This window comes from Taudactylus pleione, unplaced genomic scaffold (genome assembly GCF_031769625.1).
Source record: "Taudactylus pleione unplaced genomic scaffold, aTauple2 ptg000041l, whole genome shotgun sequence".
In the NCBI taxonomy this organism is placed as follows: Eukaryota; Metazoa; Chordata; class Amphibia; order Anura; family Myobatrachidae; genus Taudactylus; species Taudactylus pleione.
Genome location: NW_028284443.1, coordinates 56495150 through 56508179, shown reverse-complemented (window position 1 = coordinate 56508179; position 13030 = coordinate 56495150). Strand labels below are relative to the sequence as shown.

General features: G+C 39.4%; 1 protein-coding gene across 1 annotated transcript in view; it reads left to right on the top strand.

The window, feature by feature from the left end:
• The window catches only part of DNAJC3 (DnaJ heat shock protein family (Hsp40) member C3), a 94352-nt gene that overhangs the window by 41429 nt on the left and 39893 nt on the right, over positions 1 to 13030 (top strand). The window contains exon 5 of the mRNA XM_088458974.1: positions 8578 to 8730. Within this exon, the coding sequence (XP_088315100.1) occupies positions 8578 to 8730 (153 nt within the window). The remainder of the gene's footprint in view (positions 1 to 8577; positions 8731 to 13030) is intronic.

Genomic DNA, 13030 nt, shown 5'->3' with positions numbered 1-13030 from the left:
AGTATCCTATGGAAGTACCTGTAAAAAAAAAAACCAATACTCACCTATTGTCCCACTATGTTCTCCGCAGTAATCCAAATAGGGCCCTGGACACACTGTATCAACGCGCTACAGCATGTAGCTACAGTTATGCAAATGACAGTTCATGGAGAATGAGCTATCATTAGTGCCGAGCCGCGAGCCAATCAGCGGCGGCATAACGTTAGCGGCCGCTCATTGGCTGGGACCCATGTGGCCTTAGCCAAGGAGCGGCTCCTCCACGTGGGTCCCAGCCAATGAGCGGCCGCTAATGTTAAACCGCCACTGATTGGCTCGCGGCCCGGTAACTAATGATAGCTCAAACCCTGAGCTGTCTTTAGCGTAACTGTAACAACATGCTGTAGCGTGTTGATATAGTGTGCCCGGGGCCCTATTTGGATGACTGCGGAGAACATTGTGGGACAAAAGGTGAGTATTGGATATTTTTTTACAGGTACTTCTATTGGATGCTTTACGTTGAGAAGGGGACGTGAACATCTGGAAGAAGGTGTGTATGTAATAAATCTTTATTTTCACGGTGTGTGTGTCTTGTGTTATTTTTACACATTTCTTTACAGGTGAACTATAGGTACCAGCGGGCCCTTAATGCCTCGCATGCTGGTACTTGTGGTTCTCCAAGTTCCAGCATGCGGGGGAGGCTTGCTGGGACCAATGTTGGCAATTCTATATTTCACACTACACCTACACTATCAACCTACAGCCCTGGGGTGGTGGGGATAGCCCCGGGCTATCAGCCTAGGCCAGGGGTGCCCTGGAGAGAGGGACCCCTTTATTGGTTGGTCCCCAACTCCCCAGGGATCCCTGGCCTGGGCTGACTAGTAGTCAGGACTGATGCTGCGGCTGGGGAGCCCGGTGAATGGGCTCCCCTGGCTGTGGCACCAGCCCCCCCTAGAAAGGGTCCAGTGCTAGTTTTAATTATGGGGGTACCCCTACGCCAGGTGCTGGTACCTAATTTACGGTGGAACCCCTCATTTTGTTCCCTGTAATTTTAGGTACAAGGACAGGCAGGCAAGTATGGGGCTGGTTAAGCTTTAGGGGGGGAGGATTGGGGCACGTAATTTTTTATCAAATGACAGAAAATATATTAGGTATACAGGCAGAAACATACACAAATCACACTGATCTGTGTATGTTTCTGCCAAACTCTCATCTCAGGAGGTGAGTGTTTAAAACTTCAATTCAACAGTGGGTTTGCTACAAACTCACCCGAGATTGTAAACTCGATTCTTAGTAAATTTGCGAGTTTCATCTTTTCCATGTAAAGTACTTCCTAGTTTGACCGATGGTGAGTTTAGTTGAGTTTGCAAACTCGCATGAGTTTTAACAGTGAGCAGAGAAAACTCGCTTCCAAATTCGCACCTGTTTGGTCTAAATTTGCGAGTTTGAAAAAAAGGCTAAACTCGAATGAGTTTGCAAACACAACCAAACTCGATTCTTAATAAATTTACCCCTAGCTCTCTTTCCTGCCCAGATAATGTAAGCATATTTTTAAGTCCCTAAAGTGCATTTTGAAAATTCTTCGAAAATGCACCTGCCACTACCACCTGCATTCTTTTAAACACCTGCCGCATATTTGGGAACCCCCGCTGAATTAATTTTGTTATTTAGAAGCTTGTTCCATATATATATATATATATATATATATATATATATATATATATATATATATATATATATATATATATAATATTTTTTTTTTACCCCAAAATGTTAATAATTTTTTGGGAGTGTCCCTATTTTTTTTTTTTTTTACTTTTTTTTGACACAGTTCATTTTTAGGGGCTATTCCCAGGGGTGCAGGCTATTTTTTTTTAAGCCTGCACCACTAAACCCCAATTCTGCACTTTTTTTCGCCACCTATTTCAGTGGCGAAAGATATCCCTGTTTTTTTTCAGACTTCCCGAACCTGCGAAAAATCTTTAAATTGAATACGTGGATAACTGAAATAGGCGAAAATGACGTAATCGGCGATAATCCGACATTTTGCTCCAAATTGAATATGGCCCTTAGACTGTGCGAAAAGATCTGGCTCCCTAGAACTTAATATTGTTTTGGAAATACCTTTATGAAATCCCTAACATTTTAATTCTGTTCTTTATCTACTGTGCTTTAGATTTAAAGCAGGTAATTGCACCTTAGGATGAGAAATACAGTACCAATCTTTTTCCTTTCTCCTCTTTATATGTCGGAAACACTGACTGTCAGATCCATTGAATAGGACATTTAATCTAACCTTAATGGCGTTGTGTGTCTCATTTATTAAAGTTATGCAGCAGAGAACTGGTAAAATACAAGCAGCAACAATTGCCAATTTACTATGAGAATATCTCCCCATATCTGTTTTTGTCTATTACCTGTGCAGTTCCTGCACAATTTATACATATTGTTGGGATGTACATGTAGACTACATTGTTAGAAAATGGGAGCTATAGTTAAGTGGAACGTCACTTAAAACACAATTTTAGATTAAGTTTTTTTTGTTTTTGTTTGAGCAAATATTCACTTTGTTCTTGATGCCAAACTGATTTATCTATTTCCCATTGAATTGATTGTTTCAGATCATGAAATTGCTATTCCACTATGGGCCTAATTCAAAATGGGAGCGAAAAGTTTGTGCTGGACTTTCGCTCCACATCGCAGGTTTTCCGGGGATAAAGTATCGGGCGATTGCCCGCTTTATCCCTGTATTCAATTAGAAATCAACGAAAACTGGAGGCGGCGGAAAGGTTAAGTATCGCCAAAAAACTGGAATTTTCGGGAAATATTCCAGGGACCCCCCTAAAGATGTCTAGGCATGAGGGATCACTATGGGTGCCCCCAATTTTACCTGCTGAATGAAGTCAGGATTTCTAATAGCCGCGGCAGGTGCATATTTGCGGCTATGAAGAAGTGGTGAAGAATAGCACTTAGGAATAGTTATTTTTACAAAAAAAATCTATCAAATTTGGGGTACATGAAAATAGGGTAAGCAGGGGGGCGTGGCCTGGACGGACTCGATGTAGGAGGCTATCTCCATAGCTCCTAGGCCTCACTATCCTGAATACCTATCCTTACTACCCTGCCTGGTTCCTGGCACTAGCTACCTGCTGCATACTTACCTTTGCAGGCTCTGGGATTCCTGCGGCTCGGCTGTGCTCTGTCTATTGCACTGAAGAACTCCTCTCTGCGGTCTCTCGTGGTCGCGGGCGCCATTTTGGATTTTGCATCAGCGTCTCCTGTGGCTCCTGTCCCCGGTATTTGCTCCAGATAGCTTCCGACTGGTCTTCTGGGCAGGGGGGAGGTGAAGGACACTGCCCATGTCAAATTGGTGTCTTTTGGAGACCTCTGTGGACCCGCGATTCCCGCCAGCCGCCATCTTGGATTTTAGTCACTCTGCTTCCTGCGACCACTGGCTCCAGAGTTGTAGTTTTTGCCTGCAGGTCAGTCTCCTGGATAGTTTGGGGGTGATTACCCTTTTTCAATAAACGTACTGGCATTTCGTTGTCAAAAGATAACAGCCTTTCCGGTTGATTATGTGGTGGTCCAAAAATCCTTTTTCCAATTATTCCAAGTACAAAGGCACTTTTGTGATCCCCAGGTCTTCATTTTGATTTCACCTATTTGTGTCTGGATGATCTTGGTGGGTCGTTTGTATTTTGTGGACTTTTCCCGGGATGTCTTGGCATGGCTTTATTTGCAGCTCTTGAAGAATGATAATCCGACTTGACTGTTTAAATTATAATTGGATTATTTTTTTCTAAAGCTCCTTATTTCATTTTAATGTTGATTTATTATGTATATGTTTTTTGTTATTTAATTATTGCTATATCCTGTATATGCGATTCTTTCTTTAACTAGTATTCTGCTATAACCAGGTCTGTTGTGTAGCTGACTTCCTAACTGTTGTGCACACTCATCTGTTAATATGGGGGTCTATTGTGCTGGTTTCTTGTTTTTGGGATGGATATTTCCTGTAGGTATGTGAGTATAGATGCTGCTCATTTTACTATATATTTTCATCTGCCCAAGTTTATTATGTTGGTTTTCAGCCCATTATATCCGAACACTATTGTGCAACTTAATATTCTATGGGAGGGGCCTCGTGTCCAGTTCATGGCCATTTCTTTTTTTGCCCCAGTCATATATCCGTAATGTACTCCTTATTATTTTTCTTTAGTATAAAGGGGGGTGGAGGGATTTAGGTATATAGATAGGTTAGATTAGTTAGTTATGGGATAGGGGAACAGGGGATCCAAGTATACCTAGTTTGGGGTTAGTTCATACAGGGCGGGGGGGGTTTAAGGGAGGTTTGATTTGGGATTTTCTGGGGGGGGGGGTTATGTATTATTTAAATTTTGTTTAAATTTATATGTTGGCAGGCATTGAATTGATTTTTTTTTTTCTCCTTTTCTTTTTTCTTAAAGTTTACTTTATGTATTTTATCCTGATGTGATGTAATTGAAGACTACAAACTGTCTCGATTGTATGTTTGATTATATAGCCTTATAGTTTTAGATCACGTGGGCTCAGATGGCGCCTATGAGTCCGCGTTACATTATCCGTACGGTTTTGTGATAGCTATGGTCTATATTTTTGGTATTCATTATGACTTATGTTATTTACATGTATACCATTTCATTTGATTATTATCTGATTTATATCTTACGTCTTCTGATATTATTATCCTATTGTAATTTCTGCTATTTTGTTTAGGTGTGTTTCAAAAACTCAATAAAAATAAGATTTAAAAAAAAAAAAAATGGGGGTAAGCATTTTTGTAAGTCCCTAAAATGTTTTTTTTAAAATTCTGCAAAAATGCACCTGCTACTGCTCCCACAATGAAGAAAACACCTGTCACATACTTGGGAACCCCTCTGAATTTAATTAGGCTATTTTAGAAGTGTGTACCCTATTTTTTTTATTTTTCTTTTTTTAAAACCCCAAAATTAAAGTACATTTTTTAGGGTGTCCCAATTTTTTTTATTTTTTTTTTACTTGTTTTGACAGTTTATTTTAAATGACATTCCTAGGGGTGCAGGCTATTTTTTTTTTTTTTTTTTTTAAGCCTGCACCCCTAAACCCCAATTCTGCACTTTTTTTCGCCATGTAAAACATGGTGAAAACTTATTCCCGTTTTTTTTTCAAAGACTTTTTGCACTGGCGAAAAGTCTTTCAATACGGGGATAATTGAAACATGCGAAAATGACGTCATCGGCGATAATTTATCTCAGATTCCGACTTTTCGCAACCTAATTGAATATGGCCCTATATGTAGATGAAGGGTCTTTAAGTGGTATTACTTGAAGTACCATAAGTTCCTCTTACCTCTTTGTCTGTTATCGCCCAGTCTTGTATTATTTCTGTTTTGTTCCCAACTGTACAGCACAACAGAATATGCTGGCACTAAATAAGTAACGGGTAATAAATAAATAAGTTACCTATTCCAGCATTCCGTAGGTGTGAGCGTTGTCACCTAAGTCACAGAGCACAGGCATTGTAATACCTCCATCTATTTTAATACAAAGATGTATCTTTCTGTATTGCATAAGTTGTATAAGGATAGCTAAGAATATCCCATTGCATAGTCAGTTCTGATGAGCCATGCATCATAAAAATGGAATTTTGTTCATATTGTTCTACCTATAAAATGTTGTGTGAATTAGAACAAGTACCAGTACGTGACCAGCACAAGTCTATGTACAGAAGTCTTAGTACGAGAACCTGGCCACCATACTACAAATCGTATGACCAGGTCTATAGGTTGAACATTCACAAAAAAGCCTTGAAAAATAGACAAGCAACATGTGCATCAGTGCTCTCTAATGCATTCATGTACTTGTTTATGTTTATGTCTAATGTAAATGTGTATGCACTATGGATGAACTACTGTGTATGCTCAGTCTGATTTATATTTGTATACAGTAGATACTGATATATATTGTAACCTGAATATTTCAGCAATATCCCTGGTATTTATCGCTGATATATCAGCTTTGCCAGAACCAATTCAATGAGTATTTGCAGCAATGTTGCCAAAAAAATTCTAATTTAATCTGAACAACTAGTGGAGTTTAATAATAATTGTTTGAAGAGATTCTGAGAGATATATATATTATATACTGTGTGTATGTGTGTGTGTGTGTGTTCAAAAGTTTGGGGTCAGCCAGACAATTTCGTGTTTTACATGAAAACTGACTTTTAGTTATCGAATGAGTTGCACAGTGAATAGAACATATAGTTAAGACATTGCCAAGGTTAGAAATAATGATTTTTTATTTGAAATAATAATTTTGTCCTTCAAACTTTGCTTTAGTCAAAGAATGCTCCTTTTGCAGCAATTACAGCATTGCAGACCTTTAGCATTCTAGCTGATAATTTGTTGAGGTAATCTGAAGCAATTTCTCCCCACGCTTCCTGAAGCACCTCCCACAAGTTGGATTGGCTTGATGGGCACTTCTTGGGTACCATACGGTCAAGCTGCTCCCACAACAGCTCAATGGGGTTGAGATCTGGTGACTGCGCTGGCCACTCCATTACAGACTGAATACCAGCTGCCTGCTTCTTCCCTAAATAGTTCTTGCATAATTTGGAGGTGTGCTTTGGGTCATTGTCTTGTTGCAGGAGGAAATTGGCTCCAATCAAGTGCTGTCCACAGGATATGGCATGGCATTGCAAAATGGAGTGATAGCCTTCCTTATTCACAATACCCTTTACCTTGTACAAATCTCCCACTTTACCAGCACCAAAGCAGCCACAGACAATCACATTACCTACACCATTCTTGACAGATGGCGTCAGGCACTCTTCCAGCATCTCTTCACTTGTTCTGCGTCTCACAAATGTTCTTCTGTGTGATCCAAACACCTCAAACTTCGATTCGTCTGTCCATAACACTTTTTTTTTTTTTTTTCTTTCAATCTTCCTCTGTCCAATGTCTGTGTTCTTTTGTCCATATTAATCTCTTCCTTTTATTGTCCAGTCTCAGATATGGCTTTATCTTTGCCACTCTGCCTAGAAGGCCAGCATCCCGGAGTTGCCTCTTCACTGTAGACATTGACACTGGCGTTCTGCGGGTACCATTTAATGAAGCTGGACTTGTGAGGCATCTATTTCTCAAACTAGAGACTCTAATGTACTAGTCTTCTTGCACAGTTGTGCACTGGCGCCTCCCACTTTTCGTTCTACTCTGGTCAGTTTCTTTGCAATTTCTCACATGGAATAGCCTTCATTTCTAAGAACAAGAATAGACTGTTGAGTTTCACATGAAAGTTCTATTTTCTTTGGCCATTTGGAGAATATAATCGAACCGACAATTATGATGCTCCAGATACTCAACCAGCCCAAAGGTTAGGACCGTTTTATAGCTTCTCTTAATGAGCAAACCCGTTTTCAGCTGTGCTAACATAATTGCACAAGGGTTTTCTAATTATCTTCTAACACGCTTAGCAAACGCAATGTAACATTAGAACACTGGAGTGATGGTTGCTGGAAATGGGCCTCTATACACCTATGTAGATATTCCTTTAAAAACCAGATGTTTGCAGCTAGTATAGTCAGTTACCACATTAACATCGTATAGAGTGTATTTCTTATTAATTTAATATTATCTTCATTGAAAAAAAAACAGTGCTTTTCTTTAAAAAATAAGAAAGGAATTTCTAAGTGACCCCAAACTTTTATACCATCCTATGGGGTTTGTATTATATTTCTCTAAGGAGTTTGGATATCCCAAAGGAGAAATAACTATATATTTTTTGAGTAATGTTTTATAGTTTCCAAAAGAGACCTATTCTCATACAATGTACCTTTTATTCTAGCAAACTACCCTACATAAGTAACTTTCTACTTCAGCTATGTGACATCTTACTACAACAGTTCCTAACGAACACATTGGCCTTTAATACAGAAGTAATATAGGGAAAATGTGCACAGCAGTTGTTATACACTTTGATCTTTTGCAATAGAAAGTCCAAAAATACTGTTTATATAAAAATAATACAGTATGAACTGTAGCATTTGGCATACTATTAAATCCTTGCAATCATGGTAACATTGCATGCACAATTAGAGCAGTTCATCATTTAATGTATATATGCAAATGATTCCAATACATAGGAGCTATTGCAGAGTTGGAAGTACAGTAAGTGGTTGTACATTACTGAAAAGTGTGCTGATGGGAAAAGTGCATTTACTCACATATGCAGGGCTGTATGCATCCTCACATGCCTGCTCCTCTGCATTAGTAGCATATGCACCTAGTTTCCTACCAGTCGTTATCAGTGTGTCCTGGCACCTGCCCTAGATGTGATCAGAATGCGTTTGGCAGTGCCTGACTCTTTGCTTATGCTCATTTATTGGTATGGTGTAATCTGGTACTAACACTTCTGACCTATAAAAGGAGTCAAGTGATGTCTGTTACAACCTGAGCACACCTTGTATAATGTGGAATAACCGTTCTCTACTTTGAAAGAATGAACAGCAAAAACAATAAAACCTGTACCTCCAGAGAGGGGCTTACATCATTTTAAATTCTAATTTGATCTTGTTAAATTATTAAAGCTCAAGTCTAACCCAAGTGATCAAGAAGAGAGAGAAGCCAGCGGCCAACTGGCAAAGTCTGATGAGATCCAGCGCATGCGCGCAGAAGGAGTGGCTGCCTACAAAAAAGAAGATTACACAACTGCAGAAGGCTTACTAAATATTGTTTTGGAGGTAAGTGGACATCTAGACCATAGTTATCTTGTATTTAGGATGACCAGTTCATTGAAATAAAATGTTTTCCTATACATTCAGCCTTCTGCAATTATCTTTTTGGATTATTCAAGTCAAGTTGCAGTAATGCGTATGTGGTTGGAAGGCCGTATTTGTCCCTTTTTATTCATCAGCAGCTTTGCCCTACTACATAATTACCACCACATGGCTTACAGCGTGACGTGCCTGGCGTGAGTGAGCCACTAGGTCTCGTAAGGCTCATCTATTGCTGGGTGTCTTTTTTTTTGAAAATGCGTCTAAGTTGCAATAGTGTGACTAGGAAGCACCAGGAGACTGTGCTGATTAATTTGCTAGGTGATACTTGTATATCTGTGTGCGACTGACTCCGTATATGGAACGTTGCGAGGAAAAAAGCCATGGCCGCTACATTGTAGCACTCCGTATGCTGATTCAGAGACTCAGTCGCACACCGATAAACAAGTGTCACATATCAAATTATTCAGCACAGCCTCCTGGTGCGTCTTAGTTGCATCGCATTGCGACTTAGACACATTTTTTTATAAAATATGCAAAAAAGACACTCACTCGCAGTAAGGATAAGTATGGCTCCGGTGCCTTTCCCAACTTGCAAAAATATCCCAGGGGTAACGGGAGGCACTCAAAGAGACTTCACAACTCACAAATCGCAGCAAGACTGTTGCTAGTAGTCAACGTTTCAGATGTCTTGATAAGTGAAATGTCACGAAACGTTGACTACTAGCAACAGTCTTGCTGTGATTTGTGAGTTGTGAAGTCTCTTTGAGTGCCTCCCGTTACCCCTGGGAGATATATATATATATATATAGATATATATATATATATATATATATATATATATATATATATACATACATACATAATTACACACCGATCGATATTATCATTCTAGTCAGTAAACAGCAGTGATGTGCGCGATCTAACCAAACCTCAAGAATCAAATGTTATGAGAAAAACAGAACTTGACATTTTGGAGGTGGTTAATTTTTAAAAGATAAAATTAGTTATGACGGCTGTTGTTAAGACTGGATGTAGTCGGCATCCTGGTGTGCGGGATGCCGACTGTCTAAATACCGGTGCCGAATTCCCGACAGGTTGGGATCCCGGCACCAGTATAATGACTGTCGGCATCCCGAATGGTAAGTATCGGGGTGCAGGAGGAGGGTAGTGTTAGGTTTAGGCATTAGGGGGAGGGTTAGGGTTAGGCACCAGGAGGGAGGATTAGGGTGCGGGGAGGGGGTGGTTAGGGTTAGGCTCCGGGGAGGGTTAGGGTAGGGGTAGGAAAAAATCTTACCTTGCGTTCTAATGGATGCTGGTATTCTGGCTGTCAGGATGCCACTGTCTGTATTCTGAACAGTGGCATCCCGACAGCTGGGATATCATACCCAACCCGTTAAGACAATGAAATAAAAAAAAAATAAAAACTTTAATGAATCTGTTTTAATGATTTTCATGGCAAATAAAAAATGTTATCTAATTTTGAGCAGCACATTTTAGTAAATGTCTCAGGCCCTGATTCAGTACGTATCACACCTGTGATCGCAATAGCGATTAGACGCACAGTCTCACTGCAAAGATATACTAATATCTGCGATTGCTATACCATCTCAGCAAAACATAAGGACGCCCACGTTCCCTTACACACATCCATAATACTTAGCAAGACTTAGAAACCATCAGTAACATCGAGTACCATCGCAGCCTCACGCACACTTGCACAAGGTCAGACCTTACTCAGGAACTGCTAACTTTATCGCACACAGTGAAAGTCCAAGCTGCGTATGGCATTGCGGTGGCTAATTTATGCACGCCCCTGTAACGGTGATCAAACTCCCCCCCCATTCCCCGACAGTTGCAATTGCTGCTGAATCAGGCCCTCTGTACATTACATTAAGGTACTTCACAATTTGCAATCAAGGACCCCACAGTTTATCAGACATACCGCCGATTTTCACAAGCATGCACCAGTCTACCTAGTCCATGTCACTAATGAATTAAACGCATTTCTTGCTACTGTTAAAACTGGTACATTTGTTATGTAATTATAATAGAATATGGAACACCCAGCGCACTTCCCTTATGTATAACCTTCAACACACAAACCAAAGTTAAAGAAAAGTCTTAAACATTATAGTCACAGTCCTCAAGACGAAAAAATAGTTTCTTCTTTTCCAAATAAATCTTGAATGGATGAAACTTTAAATAATCTTTATCGTATGTGTACTCCTTATTCTCCCATTATATATGGATCCATATGAAAAACAGAAGGAGATAGTGGAATCCACGATAGTAAACTATATAGTGGTAGTGTCAATCAAGATAAATTAAACATAGAACATGTAGTCTTACAGTATCCACCAAAAGTAAGTAAAAAGGCGTACCAGACAGGGTAGTTGTATTAAATACACCTGAACTCGCAACTAGAATGGATGAAACTCTAATCTTTGTCGTGTGTATATCTCTCTATATCTATCACCACAACAACCCGACACTCGGTTCCCACCTTGGGGTCACTTGCTCCGGTGCCCTCCTTAGGGGGACAGCACCCCTAAAATATAATCCTCAAAAATAGGGTGGCACTCAAGAGTCTTCTTTATGGGTGAAGCAAAAGCAGTGTTTTAATGATCAACGTTTCGAAGATGGGGACCCATTCCATGAAACGTTGATCATTAAAACACTGCTCTTGCTTAACCTATAAAGAAGTGCCGCCCTATTTTTGTGAAATCTAATATATATATATATATATATATATATATATATATATATATAATTTTATATATTTAGTAGATGTCATTCTATGGGACTCATGTTACACTTCATGTTAAGTTTTAGAAGCTTAAATGCACCACACACAAGAATGAAGCTGAAATTTTACATTTTAAAAATGACAATAATATATGGGGTAGGTAGTCATAATTAATGCTTAGAAGTAGAGAACAATGTACACTCTTAGTAGTTAAACTTTATATGTGTGACTCATGTTACAACAGAATCTACATTGGAACTGAGGGGACTTATATTTTTATTTAATCTTGCTCTCCTAATTATTTTTACAATATGATTGTTATACACATAAAAGACCCTTAACATCTGATTGACTTACAAACAAAAAACTGAATGTTAACAAAACTATACTTAAAATCTATTTTTATGTGTGACTCATGTTACATATGAATGTGACTAATGTTACATTTCTGTGCCCAGTCAAAGGACTCTGATACAACTTATTCAAACCTGTAGAATCCATGTTAATTAATCAATGTAGGCCAAATTATGTTCCTGATTAACTGAAGCAGTATAAAATATTTAATCTGGTGATTATGGCCATTTCCAGTTGTTGCCTGCTTTCTCCATTGTGCTCCCTAAGTATTCACCATCTCTGATGTCCTTGATCTCACCTGGGTTACTCTTTCCATCATATTCAACATAGAACCCGTCACCAACGTTAAGAACATAAATGAAGTCGAAGTTCATCAGTTGAAAGAAATTAAGTTGTAAATGTCTCTGTGTCTGTTGTGATACAATTTAATTTTTATGTATTGTGTACATTTATTTTATTATCAGTTATTTATATAGCGCACACATATTCCACAGCGCTTTACAGAGAAGATCAGGCCATTCACTTCAGTCCCTGCCCCAGTGGAGTTTACAATCTATATTCCCTACCACATGTACACGCACACACATACACACTAGGGATAATTTTTGGTAGGAGCCAATTAACCTACCAGTATATTTTTGGAGTGTGGGAGGAAACCGGAGTACTCGGAGGAAACCCACGCAAGCACAGGGAGAATATACAAACTCCGCACAGTTAGGGCCGTGGTGGAAATCGAACCCATGACCTCAGTGCTGTGAGGCAGTAACGCTAACCATTACACCGTCTGTGCTGCCCTACATGGCACTAAAAATAGGCCCTGGCATTTACAGCACACAGGTACACCTCGCGTTAGCACCTGGCTCCTGGCACAGACACCTCCCCTTACTATTTCTGACCCCTCCCACTTCTTAGTCCATACAAATCTAATATTAGAACAACAAAAAACTTGACGTCATTCTCTATATTAAAATACAGACACTACAGAGCTCATCCTGCAGGGGATTCATGCATTTGCCATAGTCAGACATTTGGTATTTGGTTGGTTCTTAGGTAAAGCTGGCACTTCATTGGTCGAGGTCTTACACAAAGAAAAGTGAAGGCATTTTCCCAATTGACAAAGCCCTAGCTTAGCATTTGTAGAGGCTTAGATAGTGTTCACTGCAG